We start from the raw sequence: 27,449 nt of genomic DNA on the forward strand, positions 1-27,449 counted from the left end.
GCGTCACATTCCCACAACCACAGTTTGGGGAACACTGGCCGTGGTCCCCGGCCCTGCAGCGTCCCCAAGGCATCGCATTGCGGGGTTTGAGGGCTCCCCGAGGATCACACCACCCTCCACTCCCCAGCCATCCTTTCCAAGGATGCTCCCCATCCCCCCGTGCCTGCTGTCCCCCTCTATCTTCCCTCCTCATCTTCCCCAGGCACTCTCAGGAAGGCAACACCTTCCTTATCTTCTTCCGACGGGTGGTCCGGCCTTGCTGCCCCTCACCCCCAGCTCCGGCCTTGTTATTTTCTGGAGTGTCCCTGCATTTCTCCCCAGGGACTCCTCAACCAAACATTTCCCTCCTGGAAGGGAAAGGGAAATCTCCAAGACGCGGATAGAAAGTCGGCAGCTCCGTCTCCGCTGGCCGGGTGCCTGCGGCCATTTCCGCGCCTGGCGGCTGAGCCAGACGGGGGGAGGCAGCAAAGCCGACACCCCCACAGGGCTGGGGTGTCTGGGGGTCGTGGAGGGATGGAGGGAGAGGAGGAGGGTGGGATGGAGGGATGGGCAAAGGGAGGGAGACAAGGGAAAAATAGTAGAATCACAAAGGTTGGAAGACCTTTATGATGAAGTCCAACCATCAAGCCAGACACGCCCCTGTAACCCCAAAGCCATTAACCCACGGATGGATGGATGGATGGATGGATGGATGGATGGATGGATGGATGGATGGATGGATGGATGGATGGATGGATGGATGGATGGATGGATGGATGGATGGATGGAGGAGGGGATTGTTGGACTGATGGATGTACAGCTGGATCGACAGATGGATGAGAGATATCCAGGGGTCTCTCCAGGCTGAGGGAGCCCGGATGGCACTGGAATGTAAACACACTTTGGGACATGTCCCTGGATGCAACATTCCCGCCCCTCAAGCCCCCACAACCCTTAGACCAAACCAGATCCATCTGGAAAGTCCCCAAAACCCTCAGGGAGGCTCCCACCCCTCCAGCTGGGAGGTTGTGCAGTCCCCAGCCCCAGGCCACCCCCTCTGTTCCCTCTCTCTGGACAAAGGACTGTCCCCACACGGGGAGACCCCAGGCGGTGGCCCCCAAACACGGTGGGGGCCGGCAGGAAGGCGGAGGCAGCTCCCCTGACGGGAAGCATCCCAAGGAACCCAGTAATGATGCCGCATCCTTTCCAAGAGAGAACAAAGGCTGAGGAGATAGCATAGTTCATCACCGATAAATGAAGGATGTAAATAGCAAATAGGGGGAAGATTTATTTCGAGCAGAGCCTCAGGAAATGGCGGGGGCTGGGAGGGGGGAAATGGGACAGGAGCCATTTGCTGGCTTATCCAAATCTTGGTTGGGGTGAGCCAGGGTCCTGTCCAGTGCCCAAACCTCCCATCAATGCCCAGAGGGTCCTGTGTCCCTCTTCATACCCTGAGGGTCCCCATCTGCACCCGGGGGTGGTCCCATGTCCCATCCCTCAGGTTAGGATGTTTCACAGCACCAGGTCCCGTTTGCATACCCGCGTGAGTCACCCGCGGCTTGTCCCGGCCTCAGATAAGGAAAAAAGCCCCAAAATGGGATTTGGGATTTCAGGCTGCCGCCTGATACAATCACGGCTGGGGGGCTGGGGCAGGCAGGTGCCCACCCCACGGGGTCATACACCCCCACCCCGGTGCTGCAATGCCCCGAAGGGTTGGGATGGAGGTTTTCCTGCGTTTCCCAAAGTGTTGCTGAAGAAGAGACCAAGAGAATCCATCCCAGGCAGAGACGCCCCGTACTGCACACACCCCACACACACACACTGCGCCCTCGCTCACAGACACCCTCCATCCTCCACACCCCCACCCCTCCATCCTCCCTTCCACCACATCCCCCCAGCCCCCCGAGGGAAATGCGCACACCCTGCTCCTTTTTATTAACCAAAAATTCATTTATTTGTCACAAAACACAAAGCCTTGGGGGTGCCGGGAGAGCCGCCCCCTCCTGAGCCCCCCAGGGGCTCCTCCCCGGCTGTGCCTCAGTTTCCCCTTCCCGCGAGCAGGACTTTCCAGCGGGGCATCCCCAAAGCAAGCCAGGCTTTGGGGCGAGGCGGAGGGGGGTGTTCCCCCCGAGTAGACCAGCTCGGGGGGCGCCGGGGGCGGTCGGGGAGGCGCTCAGGAGCGGAAGAGCGTCTCCTGGGTGGCGGGGTCCAGCTTGCCCCCCGGGCCGGGGCCCCCCTTGCCGCCGGGCGGGTGGCTGTGCCCCGAGGAGTAGCTGGCGGAGCGCTCGGGGCCGGGACCGGGGGTCCGGCAGCAGAGCAGGGCGGCACAGGCGTGGCGGAAGCGGGGGTCGAAGAAGGCGTAGAGGAAGGGGTTGAGGCAGCTGTTGATGTAGGCGATGCCCGTGCAGTAGGGATGCAGGTTGTTGAGGAAGGTGTGGAGGGCGCAGGACCAGGGCAGCACCTCCAGGTCCATCAGCACGTAGAGGGTCTTGACCAGGTGGAAGGGCAGCCAGCAGCCCCCGAAGGCGGCCACCAGCACCGTGATGATGGTGAGCAGGCGCTTGCGCTTGCGGGGCCCCTCGGCCCGCTCCCGGCGGAAGTGAGTGGCCACGGTGCGGGCGATGAAGAAGTAGCAGGTCAGCATCACGGCGAACGGGGCCACGAAGCCCAGGGCGGTGGAGGAGAGCCCCAGCCCCACCTCCCAGGCGCCCTCCGTCCCCTGCGCCGCCAGGTCCCCGTAGTCCATGTAGCAGAAGATCTTGGTGTCCCCGCCGATCGCGGCCGCCCGCCGCAGCACCAGGGCGGGCAGGGCCAGCAGGGCGGCCAGCAGCCACAGCGCCACCGTGGCCACCAGCCCGCTGACCCGCGAGCGCAGCTTGGCCGTGGCCAGCGGCCGCACGATGGCCAGGTAGCGGTCGAAGCTGAGGCCGGTGAGGCAGAAGACGCTGGCGTACATGTTGACGAACACCAGGTAGCTGCTGACCTTGCAGGCGGCCGTGCCGAAGGGCCAGTGGTAGCCCAGCCAGGCGTAGGCGGCCCACAGGGGCAGGGTGACCACGAAGGTGAGGTCGGCCACGGCCAGGTTGGCGATGAAGGTGTCGGCCGAGCGCCGGCGGTCGCGGCCGCCCTTGAAGATGGTCCAGAGGACGAGCCCGTTGCCGGTGGTGCCCAGCAGGAAGACCAGCAGGTAGATGGTGGGCAGCAGGGCCAGCGAGGGGCCCCACTCGGCGTACTCGCAGTCCGTATCGTTATCGAAGCCGTAGGTGTAGGCGTCCGTCGTTTCCTCCATCGCGGCGCTGGGCTCCGCTCCGCTCAGCTCATCCCGGGCTCACCCGCTCCTGCGGCCCCGGAGCGAGTCCCACCGCGTTACCTCCCCTTCCTCCTCCTCCCCGCCCTCCTCCTGGAGGGGACGGGCAGGACAGGGCAGGAGGCAGGGCCGGGGGGAGCCCCCGTGGGAAACTTCACAGCTCCCCCCACCTCCATCTGGCTCCTGCCCGGGGGGTTTTACCGAGCTCTCACCCGCGTGTCAACGCGCCGACCCCCGAGATAACCCCGGCCTCGCCCCGCCCGCGGGGTTTGGTCGCCCACCACGGCGGCGTTCGGGGCTGGGATCCGGCTCTGGGGAGCTCGGGACCGGGGGGGCTCCGGCCAGCATTTGGGGTTTCGCCTCGGGGTGCCGCATTCAGCGCCGGGGTGTCGCACATCGGGGCTGCATTTCGCACGGGCAGTGTCACATCGGGCACCTGGCGGCCGGGGGGTCGCTCTGGGGGTTGGTGTCACATTGGAGGGAGTGGCACTGCGGGGGGAGGGTGTGCATTTGGCATTTGGCATTTTGCATCAGGCATTTTGCATTTGGCACTCGGGATTCCCCGTTTTGCTGCCAGCTTTGCACACAGCGGTGGCTCCGGGGGGGGCCCCAGCGCCGGGGCCCCACTTTGAGCACAACGTGCCGAGGAGATTTATACATTTACCAAAAATCCTGGGCGGGGAGGGGGGTTCTGGGACCCCCCACGCTGTAAAATGACCATTTTAGGGCAGCAGCTGCCGCAGGACCGGCTGCCACCGGAGCTCTCGGTGTGTCCCAGCTCCGCGGGTCGCTGATGGAGCAGCAACGCGGAGCCGAGAGGGAACAAACTTCCCCCCACCCCACAAATAAACACTGGGGGGAGGAGGGAAGCCCCCCGAGGCGGTCTGAGATTGTCCCGCTGGGACTGAATTCTCACAGTTCCAGCTCTGGGGAAAATAAACGAAGAAGCCGAGCGGGACTTTGCAGAGTGAGGTCTGAAGAGCCCCAAATCCCCCGGGACACGCAGAGGGGGCTGGGCTGGGGCTGTAGGGGGGGATTAAGCACGGGATGGGCTGTGGGAAGGGGCAGGTTTAACACCCCAGTGCAGGGATGGAGGTTGGTGGGGGGACACAGAGCCCCCGGGACCCCCCACCGGCTCAGTGGAGCCCTTCTACCAGCAAAGAGGTGTGAAGGAGGGGCTGTGGGGGGAATTCAGTGGCTGAAATAGGGCCGGGGGAGAGCTCACAGGAGCCTCCAAAATGAGACAGAGTGATGTAGGGGGGAAAGGGCTCAGTAAATGGGGGTGCAAATTCGGGGACCCCGGGGGTGGGGGCACCAAACCAGACACCCAGAGCTGCAGCGTCAGCCGGGAGAGCAAACCAGGCTGGAGATAAGGAGCGATCCCGTATCTCAGTGCCGGGACAGCTGGCATGTGGGGAGAGAGGTATGAAAGCCAGGAACTGCTGAGACTGATGGCAGAACAGCGAGGGTGCCCAGTTCCGGCTCACATCCCAAGCTGGAATGAAGAAGGGCCGGAACCCCGCAGTCCCCAGCACAGACGCGGCTCGAGCCTTTCCTCTAATTAGCATCATTAACGGGGAAACACCGGCGCTGCTAATGAGCCCTCCGGGATCGCAGCGAGGCTCCCCGGGCCGCTCCCGCCCTGGCCGGAGCCCCGTTAATGAGCAGGACCGCTAATGAGCAGTTCTATTAATGACTATTAGTAACACACCCAGCTATCTGTGTCCTAATTGGAACACGGCGCAAGTATCCATTTCCAGCCGCCGCTCACGAATCCGTTTCCAGTCTCTTTCCTTTCCAAAAACTGCGGGTTGAGCGTCCCGCTGACCCCTTCGCTGTCCTGGAAGCTGGGGTGCCTCGCCCTCGGTGCCACCCAGAGGGTCCCTTGGTCTCGGCGCCGGGGACAGAGCCCCCCCAGGCTGGGTTTGTGGTGGTGGGTGGCCAGGGCTGGGCTGATAAGGAATCCGTGGGGCTGATAAGGAGCCCCGCTATCTGCAGCGGGGGGAGGGCAGGAGCCGCTCTCCCTGCGGGGCGGGGGCTGCCCTGGGCACCAGCGAGGGGCTCCGGGACCCTCGTTTGGCATTCCCAGGAATGAACCCCAGGACTTGGCACCAGCGGCTCCATTGGGAACAAGCCAGGCTCACAGCGTCCCTCGACCCTGGCTCTCTGGAATTGGGGTGGGAGCCCCCACGGGGCGGGATGAGGAGCCAGAGCTCATCCCCCTCACCCCATCCCGAGCAGGATGGGCAGAGCTGGGCCCTGCTCGAGGAGGGATTCGGGAGCTTCCTCTGAACCCACAGAGTTACTCACATCCGACCGGGGCAGTGACAGCCCTAGGGCACAGCTCCTGTCCCTCTGTGCCCCCTTCCCTTCCACAGGCGCTCCTCCTGTTGGCAGCTCCCCCCGCGGTGTCCCCCGTCCCAGGGACAGCACCCTGAGCCTCTTCCCTCTGCTCCTGCACTCCAACCCTGCCCGTCAGCCCCCCAAAAACCGCCCCGCGATCCCCCAAGGCTGGACACGGGTGGGTGCTGCGAGCCACGGGTTTATTGGGGGGCATGGGGTGGCAAGGACAGGGACGTGCTGCGGGAGGGGCACTCTGGGGGCAAGGGACAGGGCTGGGGCACCTCGTATGGACACTGGGGACACTGGGATGTACCCGGGGTGGGCACTGGGGACAGTCAGATGCTGATGGGGCTCACAGGGGACTGGGCGGGCAATAGGAGCCCGACGGGGGTTCCGGCAAGCCCCTCGCTAGACCGTGGGCTGCCCCACACATGGCGGACAGGCGGGGACTGCCCCATGACCCCCGGGGCTAGAGGCCGAGGGAGAAGGTGCCCGAGTCGGTGGATTGCTTGTCCCGGGAGCAGGTCCCCAGCGCCCCGGGGGGACACGCTGAGGGGGTGGCGGGCACGCTGGCCTCTGACACCTGTGGGACAGGGGATGGGCTCTGGCTGAGTCACTGCAGCCGGGGGGGGCCGATCGAGCCCTCAGAGGTGTCCCCATCCCCAGGGCACCCCGGCCCCATGTCTGACCTCCTCGAACTTGCGGGCCTTGTAGTGCTCAGCGCCCTTGAGGAAGTTGAGCAGGATGATGTCGCACAGCACCGTGCCCTGGGGGCGGCAGCGTTGGGGTGGGGGGCCCCGCGCTGTGGAGCACCCCTGTACCCCCACAGAGCCAGGCCGCTGTCACCCTGCGGCTGTGCTGTGCCCCCACGCCCCGTGGCCATGGGATTTCCCCCTTGTGGCCTGGGAGGTGTCACCACTCCGGGGCTGAGGATGTCCCAAACTCACCACACCGATGGAGGTGAAAGCAGCCACCGTGTTGATGAGGGTGGGGACGATGCCGAACTTCCCAGCCTGGGGGAGCAGAGCCCTTGTTGGCCAGAGTCCCCAGGCCCCCGTGACCCCACGAGTCCCCGGCCCCACACATACATTGCCATACACCAGGACATCGAAGCGGATCCCAAAGGCCTTGATGAGGGTGCGGCGCTCGGAGCCGTCGGGCCAGCGGTAGTACCTGGCATGCCTGCGGTGATACGGGGACATGGGGACAGGAGCCGTGCCAGGCAGCGCACAGCCCTGCGCCATGTGTGTCCTGGCCATACCTGAAGTTGTATCCGGGGGCAGGGGTCCGGGCCAGGCTGTCCAGGCGGGTGAAGGAGTAGCGGGGCAGGCAGCGCTCCCAGGCCCGGTCCAGGTCGCACACCCACCCGATCTTGATCCCCAGCACCCCCCCCTGCCCCAGCCCTGCATCAGCACCACGGACCCTGGCCCCATGGCGCCAAGGCCCCACAGTTTCACAGTCCTGCATCCCACGGCCCTGTGCTCCATGTCCTATGAACCCACATCCCACATTCTCATCTCCCCAAGATCCACATCCCCCTGCACCCCGTGTCTCGAATCTCCATGTCTGTACACCTCATGTCCCCATGTCCACATCCCAAACCCCATCCATGTCCCTGTGTCAAGCCCGACATCATCACTCTGTCCCGTGTTCCTGTATCCCCATGTCCTGTTCCCAACATCCTTATCCCTGCATCCCATGTCCCCATGTTATGCAAGCCCATGCATCTTCCATGTCCACATCCCACCACCCTATATCCCCCCATCCCATGTCCCATGTCCCCATGTTCCACATCCCATATTTGTGTCCCCAAATCCCATGTCCCTATGCCCTTCCATCCCACGCACTTGTACCCCTGTCCCCACACCCACGCCATTGTCCCCCCGTGCCTCCCGTGTCCCCTGTGTCCCCGCTCACGGTGGCAGCCAGCGCAGGGAAGTCCTGCCCAGCCAGACGTGCCACGTCCCCCAGGCGCAGGATGGGGCACAGGGGCTGCAGCTGTGGGTGGAAGCGGCACCGGCCCAGCTCCACCCCACTGCCAGGGGGTGGCAGGTTGGTCCTGGGGACACAGGGGGACACGGGGGTCACAGAGGGATGTGCCGTCAGGCAGCAGTCTGGGGTTCATGGACACCCATCCCAGTATCTCCCCACCATCTTGTGCCTTTGTCCCCATGTCGCCTGTCCCCATGTCCCTGTGTTACCCCACGCCCTGTCCTCATGTCCCCCCGTGTCCCCCCGTGGCTTGTGTCACTCACTTCTCAAAGCCAAAGAGCGGGAAGCGGATGCTGTTCTTGATGAGGAGGGTGAAGTTCTCAGCTTCCAGCATGACGGGGCTGGAGGAAGGGGGGTGACACTGAGGCCATGGCAGGAGGCATGTCCCCTGCTCCTCCCTGCGTCCCCCCAGCCCCACTTACACATCAACGGTGTCCACCTCGGGCGGGCACCAGCCCTGGATCTCGCAGGTGCGCAGGGTCGCGTTGTAGGGGACGCAGCGCCCTGTCAGCAGCCCTGGGACCCCCAATCCTGTCAGCACCCCTGGCACCTTGGCCCCTGAACTCTGCCAGCACCCCTGGGACCCCTCTACTCCTGCCAGTACCCTCGGGGGCTTATCTGAGACCCCAGACCCCCGTCAGTACCCCTGGGACCCCCGGACCACTGCCAGTACCCCTGGGAGCACCCCTGAGACCCCAGATCTCTGTCAACACCCCAGGGATCCGTGTACCCCTGTCAGTACCCTCGGGAGCACCCCTGAGACCCCAGACCCCCGTCAGCACCCCAGGGATCCCCGGGCCCCCTTTGGCACCCCTGGGACCCTGAAACCCCGGCTCCCCCAGACCTCCAGCTCCCTCATCACAGCCCCGGGCCCCCCCACACTCCCCCGAGCCCACCGAGGGTCCCTCACTCCCGCCCGTGGCGGCTCCCCGCGGTGCCTCGGTCCCTGAGCTCCGTTCCCAGCGGGTCCCTCACCGTTGCTCGTGCCCGGGCTCAGCTCCCGGCAGTCCCGGTCCGCCGAGCAGTGGAACGCGGCTTCGCTCTGCGGGGCGGGGGTCAGCGGACGGGGGGCTCATCGAGGGGTCCCCCCGAGCGCCCCCTGCCCCCCCGCACCTCCGGGCACACGCCCTGCGTCTGCTCCTCGGTCCGGATCTGCTTGGTGACCACCACGAACACCGAGGTGCCCTGCGGGACGTCGCTGTCACACGACCCCGTCCGGAACTGAGGCGGGGATGGCCCCGCGCCCCTCAGCGACCCCTCCGGTCCCCAGTCCTCACCTGGGGGGGCGTGACGTAGTCGGCCGTGTCCATCACCTGCCCCGCGTAGCGCCCCACGCCCTTCACCTTGGTGACCACGGAGGACTCGATGGCGGTGTCCCGCACCTGGTACGCTTTCTCATGGAGGAACACCCAGCTGGGACAGCACCGCGGGTGACGCTGGGGACAGCCACCCCCGGACACCACCGGCACCCCCCGGACTTGCCCGTAACCCCCCGGCCCCCGGAGCTGTCAGCGCCAGCGGCTGCCGGTCCCCGACAGCCGTTTGTCATCCCCCCGCCGGTGGCTGCTGTCACCCCCGGGAGCACTCGGGGACAGGGACCCCAACGCGGGTCATTCCCTTCTGTCATCCCCTGGGGCCGAGCGGCTTCTCTGCCCCTCGGTGTCACCCACGTTGTCCCCTTCCCGTCATCCACCCGAGATGCTCTCCTGGCTGTCCCCTTTGTGTCACCCGTAACGACACCTTGCTGTCCCCATCATGTCACCTGCGCTGCCACCCTCCTGTCACCCGCACCGGCACGCTCTCTGGCTGTCCCCCTTGTGTCACCCGTACCGACATCCTCTGTCCTGCCTTGTCAACCGGCACACTCTCCTGGCTGTCCCCATGGTGTCACCTGCTCCGGCACACCTGAATTCCCGGCACTGACACACTGTCACCCGCTCTCCCGTCCCTCCTCTGCTCCCGGCCTGGCCACCCCCTCACCCCGCGCCGCCTCCCGGTGTCCCCTCGCTGTGACCCCATGCCACACGCCGTCACCCCCGGGTGTCACCTGCAGCAGTAAGGGGCTGTCACCGCGCTGTCGCGGTGCCGGGAAGGGCTCGGGGGTGTGTCCCGGGGGATGTCCCGGGACGGGCTGTCCCGGAGGTGCCCGGGGGTTGTCCCGGCGGCTGCCAGGGGGGCTCACCCGACGAAGTAGGAGAGGATGAGGAGCTGGACGCAGCGGTTGACGACGCCCACCACCCAGCTCTTCACCACCACCGACTTGGTGGTCTCGTAGGAGAAGAAGTCGCTCACCCAGCGGGTGCGGGAGCACGGGAGGGACATGGGCAGCGCGGGGGCGGCCGGAGACGGGGCTGCGGGCAGGGCAAGGCAGGGCTGCAGGCAGGGCTGCGGGAACCGAGGGGGATGCGGGAAGGGCAGGGCAGGGCAGGGGTGCGGGCCGTGAGCGGGGATGCGCGCAGGGCAGGGCAGGGCAGGGCGGGCGCCGGTGCAGGCAGGAGTACCGGCAGGGGCACGGGCAGCGTGCGGGTACCGGAGGGTGTGGGCAGCACCCGCAGGGGTGCGGGCAGCGAGGGCGGTGCGGGCGGGCGGGCGGAGGCGGGGGCAGGGCGGGGGCCGGGGGCGGGGGCACGGCCCGGGGGGACGGGAGGGATCGCCCCTCATTCCTGGGGAGATGGAGGGGTGCGGGCGGGGTCCTTCCCCGGGTCCCTGTGGGGGGGACCCCCAAAGGGGGGACCCATTCGAGCACCGGGGAGCCCCACCTTGGGATGCACGTGGGGGCTGCGCCTCAGACTGGGGATGCCTGGTTTGGGGGGGACACCCCTGCAGGGGAGCAGGGTGGGGGAGCCCCGTGCATGCGGTTTCGGGGATGCCCCGCTCTGGGCCGCCCCATTGTCCCGTTCCAACACTTTGGGGCGCCCCGGGTTTGGGGGGGTGGTTGTCCCCACATGAGGTGACGTCACGGGGCTCGCCCCGTGCTGGCCAATGGGGTCTCTCCCCCTTTTCTCTGTGGTTCTGGGCGGGGCAGAGCGGCGGGTGGGGGGCAGAGTCCCGGCCGCGCTGGCCCTGCCCCCGACCCAGTGGGCGGGGCTTCCGGCGCGCTGCGGACCCGCCCCCGGTGCGGCGGAGAGCGCTGCACGGGCCCGCCCAAAGGCCAGGGGGCGCCAGCGCGAACCGGCGCCGTGGCGGAAGTCCGAGCGACTTCCGGCGGCGGTGGCTCCGCGCGGTTCGCGCTGCGCAGGCGGGAAAAGCGGCAGCGGCGGCAGCGGTGCGGGGGGGCCGGTGGCCTTACCGGGGGATAGAGGGGGTCTAGGTCTCGCGGTGGGGGGCCCGGAGTAAGGGCAGGCCGGGCTGGGATGGGAGAACGGGTCTGAGATGGTAGTGGGCTCGGGGCGGGTGGGCAGGCCTGGGGTTGGGGGGAGGCCCGCGGGGCTCTTGGGAGCTCGGGCTCGGAAGGAATTTGGGGGTGCGCTGGGTGGTTGGGGGTGCGGAGAGGCCGCAGCAGGGACAGGAAGGGCAGGGGTGGGGGGAGTCGAGAGGTGCGATGACACAGCGGTGGCCGAGGGCTGCAGGAAGGGGCGGCCCTGGGGCCAGAGCACAGCTGGGGAAGGGGCGAGGTGGGCCGGGGATCTCCCCCGTCAGTGAGTCAGGTGCCACCGCCAGAGGCAGCGTCCGGGGCTGGTGCGGGGGCAGCCTGGGAGGGTGAAGTTTGGTTTTGCGGGCGCTGGGGAGGGCCAGGAGCCTGTCACCAGCCCGGCTCACCCGCTGTCCTCCCACAGCTGCCGTGAGTGACTCCTGTGCCGCTGCGCCGGGCATGCCGGGCTGGGGGGGCTGCTGAACCCCTCTGAGTTCGTCCCCGTCCCCTCCCACACCCCGCAGCCGCCATGGCCGACACGCTGGAGTTCAACGAGATCTACCAGGAGGTGAAGGGCTCCATGGTGAGTGAGGGGACGTGAGGATGGCCCCAGGGGCACTCCCAGCGTTGGGGTGTGGATGGGCAGAGCGAATGCTGTGCAGTGAGGAGGATGAAGCTGTGGCTGGTTTGAGGGGGGTTGGTGCTGTGGGTGCCTGGACCACCCAGCGGGGCCGTGGTTCCTCCATGGGGCCGAGTCCCCTCATGCCCAGCTGTCCCACAGAATGATGGGCGGCTGCGGCTGAGCCGACAGGGCGTCATCTTCAAGAACAGCAAGACGGGGAAGGTGGACAACATCCAGGCCTCAGAGCTGGCCGAGGGCGTGTGGCGACGCGTGGCGCTGGGGCACGGCCTCAAGCTGCTCACCAAGAACGGCCACGTCTACAAGTATGACGGCTTCCGGGAGTCGGTGAGTCCCTGTTCCCTGCTCCTGCTGCCTTGGCCCTGTCCCAGATCCGGCTGTGCTCCCTGCCAGCCCCAGAGTAGCTCTGCTCCCTGCATCTCCATGCCCAGGGGATGTGTGTCACCTGGGCACTGCTGGTTCCTGATGGTGTTGCCTCCCTCTTGCCCAACCAGGAGTTTGACAAGCTCTCAGATTTCTTCAAGGCCCACTATTGCCTGGAGCTCGCAGAGAAGGATCTGTGTGTGAAGGGCTGGAACTGGGGCACAGTGAGGTTTGGAGGTGAGTGCCAGTGTTAGCCTGAGGCCTTGGAGTGAGATGCTCCCACCAGTGCGGCTGTTCTGCTGCCACAGCCATTCCCTTAGGAGCAGCTGCTTTCTAGGGATGTCCTCAGGGACAGTGAGGACATTTGTCATCTCAGGAGAGCAGGAGGGCCTGAATCCCAGTGGGCGTGCTTGATGTGGAATCTGCACATGTGTGCCATTCATCAGGGAGCCAGGGGAGCTGGTGGATGTGCCTCCAGCTCATGGACACGTGGGATCAGATAGTTCCTTTTTGTGTGTTTCTGATTAGTGTCTTCCAGGGATGCAGCCAGAAGGGAAAAAGCCTGGACATTTTGGAGGGTGGGAATGCAGTGATGAGAGCAGAGGCACTGCTGGACTTTGGGAGAGGATTGAGACTGTGGCTGGAGATGGGATTTGTGGGGCGCAGCTCTGAGCTGGCTGTGACGTCCCCACAGGGCAGCTGCTGTCCTTCGACATCGGAGAGCAGCCGGTGTTCGAGATCCCACTCAGCAACGTGTCCCAGTGCACCACGGGCAAGAACGAGGTGACGCTGGAGTTCCACCAGAACGACGACGCCGAGGTCTCCCTCATGGAGGTCCGGTTCTACGTGCCCCCCACCCAGGAGGACGGCGTGGACCCCGTGGAGGTGCGTGGGGCCGGCAGGAGGGCGGGGGCTGGCGGCGAGGGACCCTTTGTGACCGCTCCCCCGGCAGGCCTTCGCCCAGAACGTGCTGTCCAAGGCGGACGTGATCCAGGCCACCGGAGATGCCATCTGCATCTTCCGGGAGCTGCAGTGCCTGACGCCACGTGGGCGCTACGACATCCGCATCTACCCCACCTTCCTGCACCTGCACGGCAAGACCTTCGACTACAAGATCCCCTACACCACCGTGCTGCGCCTCTTCCTGCTCCCGCACAAGGACCAGCGCCAGATGTTCTTTGTGGTGAGTGGGAATGGCTCAGCCCTCCCCTGGAAGGGCATTGGGGGCGCTCTGGAGGGGTTTTGTGTCTTCACCTCCTCTTCTCTTTCCAGATCAGCCTGGACCCCCCAATAAAGCAAGGCCAGACCCGCTACCACTTCCTGATCCTGCTCTTCTCTAAGGATGAGGACATCTCCCTGACCCTCAACATGAATGAGTGAGCTCCCCGATGCCATGCTGCCCTCCCTGGTTCCTGAGGGAGCTCCTTACACCCCAGACCCTGTTCTCACCTCTGCCCTCCTTCCCTCCACCAGGGAGGAGGTGGAGAAGCGCTTTGAGGGGCGGCTCACCAAGAACATGTCAGGCTCCCTCTATGAGATGGTCAGCCGGGTGATGAAGGCACTGGTGAACCGCAAAATCACTGTGCCTGGAAACTTCCAGGGGTGAGCAGCTGCCTGGCCAGTCCCTCTCTTTCCACCTCATTCCCATGGCCAGGAGGAAGGGGCTCTCTGTGTGATTCATGCTGGGGAGCAGGGCCTGTCTGCCAGGGCTGGGCATGGGGAGGATCTTTGTCCCCATGGATAGCACTGTTTGTCCTGCAGACACTCTGGAGCCCAGTGCATCACCTGCTCCTACAAGGCCAGCTCAGGGCTGCTGTACCCGCTGGAGAGGGGCTTCATCTACGTGCACAAGCCCCCCGTGCACATCCGCTTCGACGAGATCTCCTTCGTCAACTTCGCCCGCGGCACCACCACCACCCGCTCCTTCGACTTCGAGATTGAGACCAAGCAGGGCACCCAGTACACCTTCAGCAGCATCGAGAGGTGGGTGTGGGCTGTGGGGCCAGCCTGGCTGTGCCCACCAGGGCTGCCTGGCACCCCCGGCCCGACCGTGCCCTCTCCCACAGGGAGGAGTACGGGAAGCTCTTCGACTTCGTCAATGCCAAGAAGCTGAACATCAAGAACCGGGGCCTGAAGGAGGTATCAGCACACAGGGCTGGGCTTGTGCCCACTGGTGCTGCCCTCTCCCAGAATCCAGCTGCTTTTCCCGCCTTTTTTCACCTCTCTTTTCTCTCCTTGCCCTTGTAGAGGAAAAAGGTCCGTGCGATATCCCTTCCTCTTTCTCCTCCTCCTCCTCCTGGTGCAGGTTTCCTGTGCATGGCTGTGGTGGTCTCTGACTAACCCAGTAACCCTAGTGTGGTGTGCAGGGGCCCCCCTAACCCTCATAACTGCTCTGCCCCTCTCTCTCCGGGGCCCTGAGGGGGGAAGGAGGGGACATAGCTGTGTCTGTGCCCTGGCCTGTGCATGCCCAGGGCTGTGCTCACCCAGGGCTGTGCTCCAGAGGGGAGCACAGGGAGCAGCAATCATCCCGCCTCTCTGCAGGGAATGAAGCAGAGCTATGATGAATATGCTGACTCTGACGAGGACCAGCACGATGCCTACTTGGAGAGGATGAAAGAGGAGGGCAAAATCCGGGAGGAGAATGCCAATGACAGCAGTGATGGCTCTGGGGAGGAGACAGGTGAGGCCTGGGGCTGTGAGGGACTGCCATGGTGCTTCAGCTCCTGCTCCCCATGATGATCTGTAACACTGAGCCCTCACTTTCTCCTCCAGATTCATCCTTCAACCCTGGAGAAGAGGATGATGACGTGGCTGAAGAGTGAGTAGAGGCCAGGCAGGGCGTTATCCAAAAGCCCCATAGGAAGGTGCTGTTCTAGGGCTGTGTGAGTGCTGAGTGATGCTCACAGCATGACTGGGATCGCCTGGATTTGGGAATGTACAGCCCTGGATTTGGGAGTATTGGGCAGCTGGGGCAGTTCTGGGCTCACTTCATTGTAATGACATCAGGCAGTATGAGAAAGTTCTGGAAGGGCTGCAGGGGAAGACTTGGCTGCACTTTTTGGGAAAGAGAACAGTTGGGAGGCAGGTTAAAGCTCCAGGCTGGGGTGAGGATGGGTGAGAGTTGTGAAGCTGAGCCCTGGCGCCAGGAGAGCTCCGAATGTCCAGGAAGCAGAACACAATGAGCCGTGTTCGTAGATGGCCACTCCCCCAAGGGCTGTTAACGGGAGCAGGGCAGCTCCAGCCCGGGCAGCCTCAGGGCTCTGGTGTCTGGGGGCAGCTCTGAAGCTGGTGCCCCCACACAGGTTCGACAGCAACGCCTCGGCCAGTTCCTCCAGCGGCGACGGCGACAGCGACCGGGATGACAAGAAACCGGCCAAGAAGGCCAAGATCGTCAAGGACCGCAAGCCCCGCAAGAAACAGCCCGAGGTGAGGCTGCTGTGGGAGCAGGACCAGCTCCTGGAGCAGGGTCAGGCCAGTCACAGCCCCACCTGAGCTGCCTGACCTCAGCCTCTGCAGCATTCACCAGTGCCCTGGCCAGAGCTGGTGTCTGGCCTGGTGTTGCTGCCTCCAGCTGGGTCCAGGGTGAGCCTCTCCCAAGGGCACATTGTTGCCATGCCCAGCCTATCCTGGTTCTTGACGGGCTGTTCTCCAGCAGCCTGACCCCCAGCTGTGACCCTTCAGCCCCACTCCCCAGCTGGATTGCTGGGGGGTGCAGAGGCAAGCAGAGCCTGGTCCCGAGGTGTTGGGTGAGGGGTGCATTGGGCTTCCACGGGTGTTCTCCACCTCACAGAGCAAGAAGGGGAAGGACCCCAATGCTCCCAAGCGCCCGATGTCGGCCTACATGCTCTGGCTGAATGCCAGCCGCGAGAAGATCAAGTCGGACCACCCTGGCATCAGCATCACCGATCTGTCCAAGAAGGCTGGGGAGCTCTGGAAGGCCATGTCCAAGGAGAAGAAGGAGGTGAGGGTAGAGCTGGGCCTGGTACAGGAGGGGAGGCTGGCTATGGAAGGCCCTTCCTTGCTCCTGGGAGCCAGGAGTTGCACAGATGGGGAGTTGGGAAGGGGTGGGGACATCCTTGGGCTGGTGAGCTGGGTGATGAGAAGTGGGAGCAGGGTGGGGTGCAGGTGGATGGTGTAGGAGGATGGGGGGCCTCGCTGACCCTGGGCTCTGACTGCAGGAGTGGGATCGGAAGGCGGAAGATGCCAGGCGGGATTATGAGAAGGCCATGAAGGAATACAGTGTGGGCAGCAAGGCCGACAGCCACAGGGGGTGAGTGTTGCCAAGGGGCTGGCAGGGCTTGGCCCCCCAAAATCCAGCTGTTCCCAGGGCCAGCTGGGTAATGTGGCTCCTCTCCCCTCTGCTCACCCAACCCCACACAGGGAGAGGTCGAAGAAGAAGAAGAAGAAGCAGGAGAAGCAGGTGAAGGGGAAAGGGGACAAGAAAGGCACCACCTCCAAGTCCTCATCCTCCAAGTCCCCGGCTAAGGGCATGAGTGACAGCTTCAAGAGCAAGGAATTTGTGTCCAGCGACGAGAGCTCCTCTGCAGAGAGCAAGAAGGAGGTGGGGTCACAACTGGGGGAGGTCCTGGTCCCTTTTCCCTAGGGAGCAACTGCCTGGGAGGGCCCCAGCCCCCTCTTCCTTGGGGAACATCCTGCTGGTTTCTGCTGGAGAGGCTGGGTCCTTGTGGTACTTCATGTCCTTGGGTACATCCCTTGGTGTGTCCCCAAGTCACCACCATCACCCTGTCCCCGCTGTAGTGGGGGATACTGCCCTGCCTTCACTGTCCCCTGCTGACCTCTCTGTCCCCCCCGCCTGCAGGACTCGGAGGAGGAGGGAGCTGCCAGCCCGCCCCCCAGCTCAGAGGACTCTGCCTCGGGCTCGGATTAGCGCCATCCCAGCTGGCTCCAGGCTGGATCCCAGAGGAGAGGACTGGGCAGGCCAGCCCCGCGGCAGGGACCAGGGTCCCGGGCTCTGGATGGTTCCCACCCGGGAGCAGGGCCAGGTTCCCCTGTCCCCCCAGCACCCCGTGGTGGCAGGAGGTGCCTCCTCAGTCCCTCACCGTTGTATTCCATGAATTTATTTTTTCTAAAACACTTGGCTTTCTCTCCTTTCCTTCCCTCGTTGGTTTTTTTTGGTGTTGTTTTTTTGTATTTTGGGTCTGTTCACATGGCAACTCGGGTTGAATAAAAAAAAACCCACTGATGGTGTTTGTGTGGGTGTGGGGTTGGCTCCCCCTTACCTCCTTCCTTCCTGCAGCCATCCGGGAGCTCATTCCCCTCCTTGAACCGCTTCCAGGGCTGACTTCACTCTCTCCCCACCCTCCATTAGCGGCCCCCAGCCCCTGCTCAGCCATCAGGGCTCCTAATTACAGCCCCTCGCTCGATCCTGATGCCATTTGGGGGTTTTTCTACCTCCCTCGTGAGGGGGTTGATCCGATTAAGGCCTGTTTCCCCTCCGGTGTTGATTGCAGCCGATTCCCGGTCTGGAACCAGCCCCGGGGGGACCCCATGGCTGCCTGTTCCCCCCTCCTTCCACTGCCTTTACCGGCACCGCTGGGATGGGGCTACGGGGAAGCAGGAGTCCCCCGGGGCAGGAGCCAGCCGCGTGTCCCCGGTGGGCACAAGGGACCCTGGATGCCCGAATGGTGGGGGGCTCTATTGTCACAGCAACCTCCGCCTGAATACACATTACCGCCCCGCGGCTGGAGGACCCCGGGAATGGGATAATTTGTAATCGGGGGGGGGGGTCCAGGGCGTCCTGCTCGGCTATTTGGGCCCCCGAGGGTGAGTGGGACAGTGCTGGAGGTGTCCGGCGTGTCCCCCACCCCCATTTCGGAGGACTCTCCCGCCGCCCCTCTCTATGGTCCGCCCGCCACGCGGCGCCGCTCGGCCCCGCCCCGCTCCGCCGCCGGAGGCGTGGCCGATCCGCTCATGAATATGCATGACAGCGGCGGTGGAGGGTGAGTGGGGGTCTCTCCGCTGGCATGGGGCTACGGGTAACCGGCATTCCCCCCCGGGCCCGTGGCGCCCGCCGGGGACCACACGGCTTCGTCCCCGGCGGGCAACATGGGCCCGGGACCCCGGAATTGAGTGGGGGGCTTCGTTGTCATGGGGACGGCGCTAGGCCGCGGTTGCGGCCTACTCAGCCACTCGATCGGAGGCTTCGTTGCCGTGGCAACGAGGCTAGGCCGCGCTGGCGGAGGACCCCGGGGGGCCGGACCCGCATCCCGGGGCCCCGCCGCCATCCCGGGCTGGGAAACGGGCCGGATGGTTGCCAGATGTGGGCTGTGGCGGAAGTTCCCCCGTGGAAGGCGAGAGGAGGGGGGGGTCTTGGGGAGGGTGGACCCCAGCGGGGCAGGAGGGAGCGAGGCGGAGAGAGGAGGGCGGCGGGGGGAGGGCAGGGGAGAGAGGGCAGGGCCGGGAGGAGGCACCGAGCGGGTTTTTCCTGTCCCCGCAGCCCCGGTGAGTCACGGGAGAGGCGGTGGCGGCAGCGTGAGACCCGTGGGGACAGTAACCCCTCCTCCCCGCCCGCTGTGCGCCCCCCACGTGTGTCCCCGGCCCGCCCCCGACATGAGGCTGCTGTGGGGAAGGTGAGTGGGGCACCCGCGGCCCCTGAGAGGGGTTGGCCGAGGGTCTCGGGGGACCGGGCGGTGCCTCCTGGGCTGCCGGGGGCTCGGGGGGGCCGGGAGTGACCTGGGCAGGGAGCTGAGATGGAGACTGGGGCAAACTGGGGGCCAGCTCGGCGCTGGGGTTTGCCGAAGGTCGGTGAGAGTGACACGTGTGTGCTGGGACAGGTTAGCGCAGGGTCACACAGGTGAAGGAGCGGCCCCGCGGCGTTCGGGGCTGTCGTGTGGGGTCCCTGTGGTTACGGGGGGGGGTTAGGACCGTGTCTGGCTCTGCTGCTGGGGCCAGGCTGGCTCAGGTGAGCCGGGGCCAATGTACTAAGGGTGGCACCACGGTGTGATCACCGTTTGGCACAGCTGGACAGGGCTTGGCACGGGGCCCCACAGGGTGGTTGGGTTCCCCCGGGCTCGGGGCGCTCCCCAAAACCATTCTCCCTCTCTCCCCAGGGGCTGACCCCGTGCTGAGCCCCCCACTTCCCTGCGTCACCATGGCCTCCCAGCCGCAGCCCCTGCCCCCCGCCGTGCCCTGCGCCTCCCCTGCCGGCACCGCGGGGGCCGGGCTGGCCGGCAGCCCCGATAAAGGTCAGTACCCCGGGCTGGGGGACACCGGGGCGGCACGTTGCTGGGGCAGCCCCCCGAGGGCTGTTCCCGGTTTGGGGGGCCGCACCACTCCACTGACCCCGTCCCCCTCCCTTGCTCTCTGCAGGCAGCGCACGCCCCAAGCCACCGGTGCGGCCCAAGCCCCGCGTGCTGCCCAAGCCGGCCGTGCCCGCCAAGCCCTCGGTGCCGCCCCCCACGGCGGGCCCGCGGCACCCCCGGCCCGAGCTGCCCTCGGCCGAGAAGATGAACCGCCTGGCCGGGCCCCAGCCCTACAGCGCGGCAGGCGCGGGGGGGCCCCTCCGGCGCCCCTCCTTCACTGTCAGAACACCTGAGACCCCCAACGGGAAGGGGCCCTCGTCGCCCTCGGTCACAGGCACCGAGGAGGAGGTGCCGCCGGCCCCGCCAACCCCCTCGCGCAAGGGCCCGGCGCCCTTCAAAGTGACGCCGGTGCCGGTGGCCGCCAGGCCGGAGCGGTTCCCGGGCACCACCGTGGAGGAGATCCTGGCCAAGATGGACAGCAGGGAGGGCCCGGGCAGCCCAGACCGAGCCTGGCTCTCACCCTTCTGCACCGACCCCTCCTCCCGCTTCGGCTCCAAGACCTTTGTTGCCTTCCGGAAGCGTCCCAGCGGGGAGGCAGACGGAGACCCTGCCGATGAAGCCCCCCAGATGCCCCGACCTGCGGCAGGCGAGCTGGGAATGGGGGATGATGGACACCCTGTGGCTGAGATGAGGTGAGGGCACAGGGACTGACGCCGGGAGGAGTGGCAGTGGGAGCAGGGGATATCGCTCCGAGCCATCCCAGGCTTGGGAATGTAACGGAGCTGAGGTCTGGTTGCCGGCACAGGGCCCGAGTTCCTCCCGAGCCGCAGTGCCTCGAGCTGCCTCCGTGGGAAGGCCGGGGCGGCTGGTGCCAACCACAGAATGGGCTGTCTCGGGCCAGAAGCTGCCTGTGGGCGGGCTCCGAGCCAGCCCCTGGGCTGGGAGTAACAGACAGGGGGTCGCTCCCCTAGGAAATGCTCCTGAATTTCCAGCCTTGCTATTTTTTCCCTGCTGGGCCATGCCAGGGCACAGGGAGCAGTCAGATCGACAGGACTCCCAGCTGCCGGATGTCCTGGGCTAGGGCCAGGGCTTGGCCATGATCCCGAGAGCCGGGCACCTCAGGGAGAGCTGGGCGGGGGCTCCTCTGAGCCACAGTGTGAGAAACTCGCTCCCAAAGGACAGAAAACTTTCCGGAAGGGGAGCTGGGGCCACTTTGCCTCCTTCCACTCGCAGCCCAAGCCGGAGACTGTACAGCTGTGGCAGGGCCCCGACCCCTTGTACCCTGCATCCATGGAGGGTGGTGGGAGAATAGCACTGAGGCACACAGTGGGATTTACCCCCCCTTCCCCTTCTCTCTCCACAGCAGCTCCCCCCCAGCCGGGCCGAGCTGTGCCGGGGACCCCTGTGGACGCCGGAGGCCGCCATCCCCTCCTGACGTGAGTGCTGGCCTCGCCCTCCGGCGCCATGGCGGCTCCGCTCCTGGGCTCTCTCCTTCGGGGCTCTCCTGTCTCCTCCGGGGCTCCCTCTCTGCGGGGTGCGTGTCTCTCCTTTCTCCTTGGGGTGCTGGCTGTCCCTTCCTGGGGGGTCAGGGCCCCCTGTGCCGAAAGCCTGGTGTGGGGCCCAGGGCTGTGGGGGTGGTGTGTGCCAGCACCAGTGCCAGGCGTGGGCAGGGAGCAGCCGTGAGTCACCAGCTGGGGTTCGGTGACCCGGCAGGTATGTGGCAGGGCAGGCCCCACGGGCACCCCGCCAGCCCCTTTCCCTGTGCCGTGCTCGCTCAGGGCGGTGACCGGGACACCGGGCCACGGTGACACTGCGGGTGGCAGCCTGGGCAGCGGTGCCAGGTCACCGCAGCAAGGGGGCAAATCCCAGCAGTGCTGGGCAGGGGGATGCCAGCCACAGGCAGGGCAGGGGGCTGTGCTGGGGATTCTGACTTCTTCCTGCTTCATTTCTTGTCTCCATCTGTCCAGGCACTCTGGGGGCTACAGGGGGCCGGGCAGGGAGCACGGCTGGGGCGCCGGGAGCCGCCCTGGCTGAGTCACGCAGGAGCAGCCTGGTTCTGGCACGCAGCATGGGCACTTCCTGCCCCGGGTGCAGGGAGGGGGAGCAAGGCTGGAGGGAGGGACCCTCCAGAGGTTTGGGGGCCTGGCTTTTGGATGGATGATGTTTGGAGGTGCCTCTTGAGTGACATGACCCCCTGCTGGCTTTTTTCCACAGCTTTCCACTCTACAGCTGGGTGCCCTCGGACCTCCAGGCTCCCCAAGGCCTCCCACCTGCCCAGCCCCAGCCCCAGGAGCTCCTTTCCAGCCTGCTGAGCCCTCTGCCCCAGCCCCTGGCTCCCCTGATGCCCCCCCTGAGCTCCTGGCCCCTGACTCCCCCACACTGCCCCCTGGCTCCCCCGAATCCCCCACTCGGCCTCCAGTCGAGGTCCCTGTCACCTCCATCCAGGCCCCGGGCGCTCCCTCAGCCACCAAACCCCAGCTCAGCGTCTCCCGTTCCCCTGGCTCCCCACACACTCCAGGGGAGGGATCCCCTGGCACTGCCAGCCCCCCTGGCACTCCTGAACTGCCCCCACGAGTCACCTGCCCTCCCGGCTCTCCCGAGGCTGCTGCCGAGTACCTGGGCCCCCCAGCCCACCCCTTGCCAAAGCCTCTTGTCCCCCAGGCTCCCCAGAGGGACCTGATGACTCCACAATGTCCCCACGGTTCCATGAGGGTCCTGATTTCAACCCCCCTTCCCGGGATGTGGGGCTCCGGCGCTCCTCAGAGGGGGTGCTGCGGCCCCCGCCCACGGGGCAGGGCCTGGGGGAGCTGGGGGGCTCGCTGAGTGCCCTGCCCCGGGCTGGAGACCTCCTGTCAGAGCCCTCCCTGGGCAGCGAGTCCAGCTGGAGCCTTTCCCAGTCCTTTGAGTGGACATTCCCGTCGCGGGGGGCACGCTTGCCAGCCTTCCCTCCCCGCTCCCCCATCCGGGAGACACCTGACTCGGGGCTCTCCGAAGAGGGGGAGTCGGATGGGGAGGCTGCGGCCCCCGGCCCTCCAAAGGACAGCAGGGCTGAAGGACCTGGCAGCCAGCAGGCAGAGGGGGCTCCATGCCCAGGGGGTCCTGTGGCACAGCGAGAGGCTGAGGGCTCAGCAGAGGAGGAGGAAAGAGAGGCGGAGCAGGATGCTCCCATGTGCCACTCCCCACTTCGTGTGACAGAGCCTGGCCAGCAGCCAGCTGAGCCTGAGTCCCCCACCCAGCCCAGCCTTACCACAACTGCCCCCCTGGATCCAGCCCCCCCAGATCCAGCTGCTCCAGCTGACTCAGCCTGGGCAGGTGATGGCCCCAAGAGCCTGCAGTGTCCCGGGGGCCCAGGCCAGGCTGAAAAACCCTCGCAGGAGCCTGACCCCCACACTGACCCGGGCTGGCTGACAGAGCTGTTGGAGTCACCTGGGGTCCATGGCTCTCCGGAGGTGAGGGGTGTGGGGGGCTCTGTGGGGTCGGTGTGGGCTGGGCTCCTCCTCCCTGCCCTCCATGGAGCAGTGGGATGGGACAGGACGGGTGGGGGGTCGGTGGATGCTGAGCCGGACTGTGTGCTGAGGGGCAGGTGGGGGAGTCTGCCCCCTCCCTGGGATGAGCCCCGCTATGCTGTGTCCCCGAGGTGTTCTCCTCCGCCCCAGCTCTGCTGCTGTGGGAGCCAGGGCTGCACTCCCCTCAAACTCCTCTCCCCTTTCTAACCTCTTTCCCCCCTCTAACTCCTCTCCCCTTTATTCCACCAGAACCTGCTGGGCTGGTCACGGAAGGACCTGTGCAGTGAGTTTGGCATTGGCCACCCTCGCCAGGACAGCACCTTTGACTGGAGCCACCCAGGTGCGTCCAGGGAGAGAGACTGGCCTGCTGAGACCAAGCAGGACCAGGAATTCGGGACCAAATCCAGCTGGGATAGCAACCACAGTGACAAGGACAGCACTGCCCGGGAGAGCTGGAGCGGTGACTACAGAGCAGCAGAGCTGATGGGGGACACGAAACTGGGCTGCAGCGACTGGTCCCAGTCCCTTGGCACTGGGAAGAGCTGCCCACGGGATCCAGACTTCAGTGCCAGCACAGCTGAGTGGGGCCAGGGCTATGGCAGCACGGAGGAGCTTGGCTCCAGACGGGCCAGCTGGGGCAGTGGCCTCGGCACGGGACACGACCGGCAGCTGGACAAGGAGCCGCGCTCCGGGCAGCCCACCTGGGCAGGCAGGTACAGCGACAGGGACACAGAGATGAAGGACAGGGAACTCACCCCAGACTGGGCCAGTAAATACAGCAGCCAGGATGCTGGGAGCAAGGATGAGAATTTAACACTGGGCTGGGCTGGCAGATCCAGCACTGGGGACAGCCCAGATAAGGAGCTCAGCCCCAGCCGGCCAGCCTGCGACAGGAGGTATAACACCAGGGACATGGAGAGCCAGGACAGGGAGTTCAGCCCCAGCCGGCCGGCCTGGACTGGTGAAATCAGGGACATGGAAAGCCAGGACAGAGAGTTTAGCCCCAGTAGACCAGCCTGGACTGGTGAATACAGGGAAACGGAAAGCCAGGACCAGGAGTTCAGCCCCAGCAGGCCAGCCTGGGATGACAGATCCAGCACCAAGGAGATGGAGAGCCAGGACCAGGAGTTCAGCCCCAGCAGGCCAGCCTGGGATGACAGATCCAGCAGCAGGGACATGGAGAGCCAGGACCAGGAGTTCAGCCCCAGCAGGCCAGCCTGGGATGACAGATCCAGCAGCAGGGACATGGAGAGCCAGGACCAGGAGTTCAGCCCCAGCCGAGCAGCCTGGGATGACAGATCCAGCAGCAAGGACATGGAGAGCCAGGACAGGGAGTTCAGCCCCAGCAGGCCAGCCTGGGATGACAGATCCAGCTGCAGGGACACGGAGAGCCAGGACAGGGAGTTCAGCCCCAGCAGGCCAGCCTGGGATGACAGATCCAGCAGCAGGGACATGGAGAGCCAGGACCAGGAGTTCAGCCCCAGCAGGCCAGCCTGGGATGACAGATCCAGCAGCATGGAGAGCCAGGACCAGCGTTCAGCCAAGCGCTGGGATGAAGATCCAGCGCAGACATGGAGAGCCAGGACCAGGAGTTCAGCCCCAGGAGGCCAGCCTGGGATGACAGATCCAGCACCAAGGAGATGGAGAGCCAGGACAGGGAGTTCAGCCCCAGCAGGCTGGCTGAAGCCGGTGAATGCAGTACCAGGGACCTGGAAACTCAGGATGAGTTCAGTCCCAGCAGGCCAGCCTGGGATGACAGATCCAGCACCAGGAACATGGAGACCCAGGACAGTGAGTTCACATCCAGCAGAGCAGCTGGGGATTGCAGACACAGCACTGGAAACACAGAGACCCAGAATGGGGAGTTCAGCCCCAGCAGAAGTATCTGGGATGACAGATCCAGCACCAGGGATGTGGAGGCACAGGACAGAGAGTTGAGCCCCAGTGGAGCAGCCCGGGATGGGCAGCACAGCTCTGTGACCCCCATGGAGGAAGAGCAGGAGCAGGTCCCAGCCCGGCTGAGCTGGCCCGGTGAGGGCATCGGACAGACCAGGCTGGTCAGGGTTGGTGAGCAGGACGTGCCCAGCTCCCACCGCCCCGAGCCCCCAGCCCTGGGGCCCACCTGGCGCAGTGCCCACCAGCAGGAGCATCACAGCTCTGGCAGCAGGGACTGGGCTGAGGAGCTTGGAGCAGCTGAGTGCCAGAGCCAGTTTGGTGTCATTGGGACAGAGCGGGTGCCAGATCCCTGCAGTGCCGGAGCCTTGGATGGCTCCATGTCCAGGGTCCTGCCACAGCCCCGGGCAGGCTTGCACAGGGATCTCTCTCTGGACATGGGTGATGCCCGCTGGAGCCAGGACCTGGACAGCTGGAGTGTGGAGCACCAGGATGCTGAGGCCAGGCGCCAGGAGTGGGCGAGTGCCTTCAGCGCCCGCTGTGCCGCCCGCAGCCGGGACCTTGGTGCGGGGGAGCAGAGCATGGGAGGGGACACCGGCGCAGAGCATGGGTAAGGAGGGCACCGGCAGTGGCAGGGAGGGAGCAGCTTCCCCTGCAGCAGACGGAGGGGTTTGGGGCAGGGCTTGTGTTACCTGGGGCTGGAGCAACTCTGAGATTTTGTCCCCCAAGCAGGTCGGCCCCCAGCCCTTCGATGGGTGACATTGCAGCTGATTGCCCGGCTGTGGAGCCCCCCCGCAGTGAGTCACCCAGCCACTCTGAGGAGGAGAGGCATCCCTCTGAACCAGCCGCTGGCCCACAGAGTCCCACAGTCCCCCCTCTGCTGCCAGAGGCTGCCAGTGGGATCCCAATGGACGCAGGAAGTAAGGAACAGCCCTCGGACCACCCAGACGGGGAGAGCTCCTTGAGCTGGGGGGAGCAGCGGCTCTCGCTGACTACCCCCCAGCCCGAGGGGTCCTTAGAGCAGGAATTTCCTCTTCTGGAGGTGAGTGGAAGTGGGGACATTCCAGTCACCCTGTATGGCCTGGGACACAGCATGTGTCTGTGGATGGGGCACTCAGACCCTGCTGCCCCCAGGGACAGCCATGGATTGAGGGCCCCCAGCACTGCTGTGGGGGCTGTGGGTGTGCTGGCTGGGGTGGGGGTCCCTGGGCTCCTGTGCCAGCTGTTACCTGTCCCCTGGGCTCAGCAGGACACGGAGCTCCTGGACAGCAGCGTGTTCCGCTGCAAGGCCAGCCTGGGCCGCAAGCGCCAGCACCGGGCACCGTCCCTGCGCCCCACCACCACCGAGGGGGAGAGCTGGATCTTCCGGGACTCCACAGGTGAGCCCTGTGGGGATGGGGGTGGGAGCAGGGTGTCTGTCCTGGCACAGTGTCGTGGTGACACTGTCCCTGTGTCCCCACAGAGCCCCGGCCAGCCCCGGCAGCGTCCTCCGACGAGGAGGCAGCGGAGGAGCCCCGGAGCCGGCGGATGCGTGGCTCGTCCTCAGGCAGGGGGGTTAAAGTGCCACTCTTTCCTGGCCTCAGTGCCTCTGCCATCAAGGTGAGTCCCTCTGACTTGTGGCTGCAGGGTGGGAGGGAGGGTGGAACACAGGGAGATTAAGGAGGGTGGGGCTGGGGCCTGGCTAAAGGCAGGGAGAAGGTGGCGGGGGGATTTGGGGGACAGAGCACTGTGTTTCTCCCTGACCTCTCTCTCTGCCCCCAGGCCAAGCTGAGGGGTCGCAACCGCTCGGCCGAGGAGGGGACATCATCAGGGGACAGCAAGGGGACCCCTCCTAAAGATCCCCATGTGCAGCGCTCCAAGTCCTGCAAGATCCCTGGTATGAGTGGGAAACCCCCAGCCCTGCCCCCCAAGCCAGAGAAATCCTCAGGGTGAGTGTGGGGCCAGGATCCTCCTCATGGAGGCAAAAGGGGGGGCCGAGGGGTCAGTCTGGGTCCCAGGACTAGTTTTGGGGGGCTCATGCTGAAACTCTGCCAATACCCCAGATCCGAGGCCTCTCCCCCCCACTGGCTGCAGGCCCTGAAGCTGAAAAGGAAGAAGCCTTGAGCAGGGTGAGTGTGGGATTTCATGCAGTGCTGGGGACAGCCCCCAGCTCAGGCTTCCCCATGTCTGCACTGCTGGGGGTAGCCCCCTCCTTCCTCTCTGCTCTGGCTGGGTCCCCCTCGGGCTGGGTCATCCCCGGGGGGCCCTGCAGGGTCCTTACTCCTTCCCTGTGTGTCACTTCCAGGCTCACTCCGACGCTGAAGCCCACTGTCCCTGGACCAGGGCTGTCCCCTCCCATGGGGACACACACACACACACACACCTATGCACTTTGTACGAGCTTGCAGGGTCCCTGTCTTCCCAGCACCTCCTCCCTACCCCCCCATTGTACCCCATCCCCTTGGTCCCCAAGGGCCTGGGGGTGGGCACAAGCCCCCCTTCCCCTCCGCCCTGCTCGTGTATGGCCCCGGACACAGGGCAACGGGTCCAGCTCGTGGTGCCACTGCCACAGACAATAAAACCTCGCTGGTCAGTTCAGAGAGTCCTGACTCTTCTCCTGGGTGGTGGGCAGGGATCACAGAGATCCTTGAAGAGGGGACCCTGCTACTGCCATGTCCCACACAGGAGCTGTGCAGGAAGGAAGGGACACCTCCAAAGCCCCTTTGTGCCCACGCTGGCTGCACCCAGCCTGGCCCTGCCCAAACATGAAGTGGGTGCTGACACCAAGACTTTATTGTACTCTGAGGGAGGGGGTGCGGCCCCCTGTAGGGGA

At 65.6% G+C, this 27,449-nt stretch overlaps 4 protein-coding genes across 4 annotated transcripts; 2 read left to right on the forward strand and 2 right to left on the reverse strand.

Moving 5' to 3' along the window:
• Window positions 1–1,942: 1,942 nt before the first annotated feature.
• Window positions 1,943–3,353, reverse strand: APLNR (apelin receptor). Its single transcript, XM_030949669.1, has one exon. It carries the CDS (start codon window positions 3,266–3,268, stop codon window positions 2,153–2,155), a length of 1,116 nt encoding a protein of 371 aa, XP_030805529.1. The 5' UTR covers window positions 3,269–3,353; the 3' UTR covers window positions 1,943–2,152.
• A 2,489-nt stretch (window positions 3,354–5,842) lies between these two features.
• Window positions 5,843–10,510, reverse strand: P2RX3 (purinergic receptor P2X 3). Its single transcript, XM_030949713.1, has 13 exons — window positions 10,381–10,510; window positions 9,804–9,972; window positions 8,899–9,034; window positions 8,735–8,806; window positions 8,597–8,663; window positions 8,044–8,137; window positions 7,885–7,962; window positions 7,547–7,688; window positions 6,891–7,021; window positions 6,718–6,811; window positions 6,577–6,642; window positions 6,319–6,396; window positions 5,843–6,212 (listed from the first exon to the last, which is right to left on the reverse strand). Exons 2-13 carry the CDS (start codon window positions 9,941–9,943, stop codon window positions 6,099–6,101), a joined length of 1,212 nt encoding a protein of 403 aa, XP_030805573.1. The 5' UTR covers window positions 9,944–9,972; window positions 10,381–10,510; the 3' UTR covers window positions 5,843–6,098.
• A 270-nt stretch (window positions 10,511–10,780) lies between these two features.
• SSRP1 (structure specific recognition protein 1) lies at window positions 10,781–17,067 on the forward strand. The gene is made up of 17 exons (XM_030950302.1): window positions 10,781–10,886; window positions 11,398–11,556; window positions 11,755–11,940; window positions 12,108–12,213; window positions 12,671–12,861; window positions 12,929–13,159; window positions 13,249–13,352; window positions 13,450–13,578; window positions 13,738–13,959; window positions 14,043–14,115; window positions 14,518–14,656; window positions 14,749–14,794; window positions 15,279–15,402; window positions 15,767–15,937; window positions 16,155–16,246; window positions 16,357–16,537; window positions 16,796–17,067. The coding sequence occupies exons 2-17, from the start codon at window positions 11,503–11,505 to the stop codon at window positions 16,862–16,864; spliced, it is 2,118 nt and encodes a 705-aa protein (XP_030806162.1). The 5' UTR covers window positions 10,781–10,886; window positions 11,398–11,502; the 3' UTR covers window positions 16,865–17,067.
• A 1,984-nt stretch (window positions 17,068–19,051) lies between these two features.
• Window positions 19,052–27,231, forward strand: TNKS1BP1 (tankyrase 1 binding protein 1). The gene is given in 13 exon segments (XM_030950110.1): window positions 19,052–19,181; window positions 19,306–19,930; window positions 20,602–20,674; window positions 21,453–21,852; window positions 21,855–22,687; window positions 22,994–24,276; window positions 24,402–25,247; window positions 25,367–25,679; window positions 25,887–26,016; window positions 26,100–26,236; window positions 26,399–26,565; window positions 26,680–26,745; window positions 26,922–27,231. Coding segments are annotated over 12 exon segments (4,962 nt in total). The 5' UTR covers window positions 19,052–19,087; the 3' UTR covers window positions 26,741–26,745; window positions 26,922–27,231.
• Window positions 27,232–27,449: the final 218 nt, after the last annotated feature.

The sequence above is a fragment of the Camarhynchus parvulus genome, chromosome 5 (genome assembly GCF_901933205.1).
Source record: "Camarhynchus parvulus chromosome 5, STF_HiC, whole genome shotgun sequence".
NCBI classification, from domain to species: domain Eukaryota; kingdom Metazoa; phylum Chordata; class Aves; order Passeriformes; family Thraupidae; genus Camarhynchus; species Camarhynchus parvulus.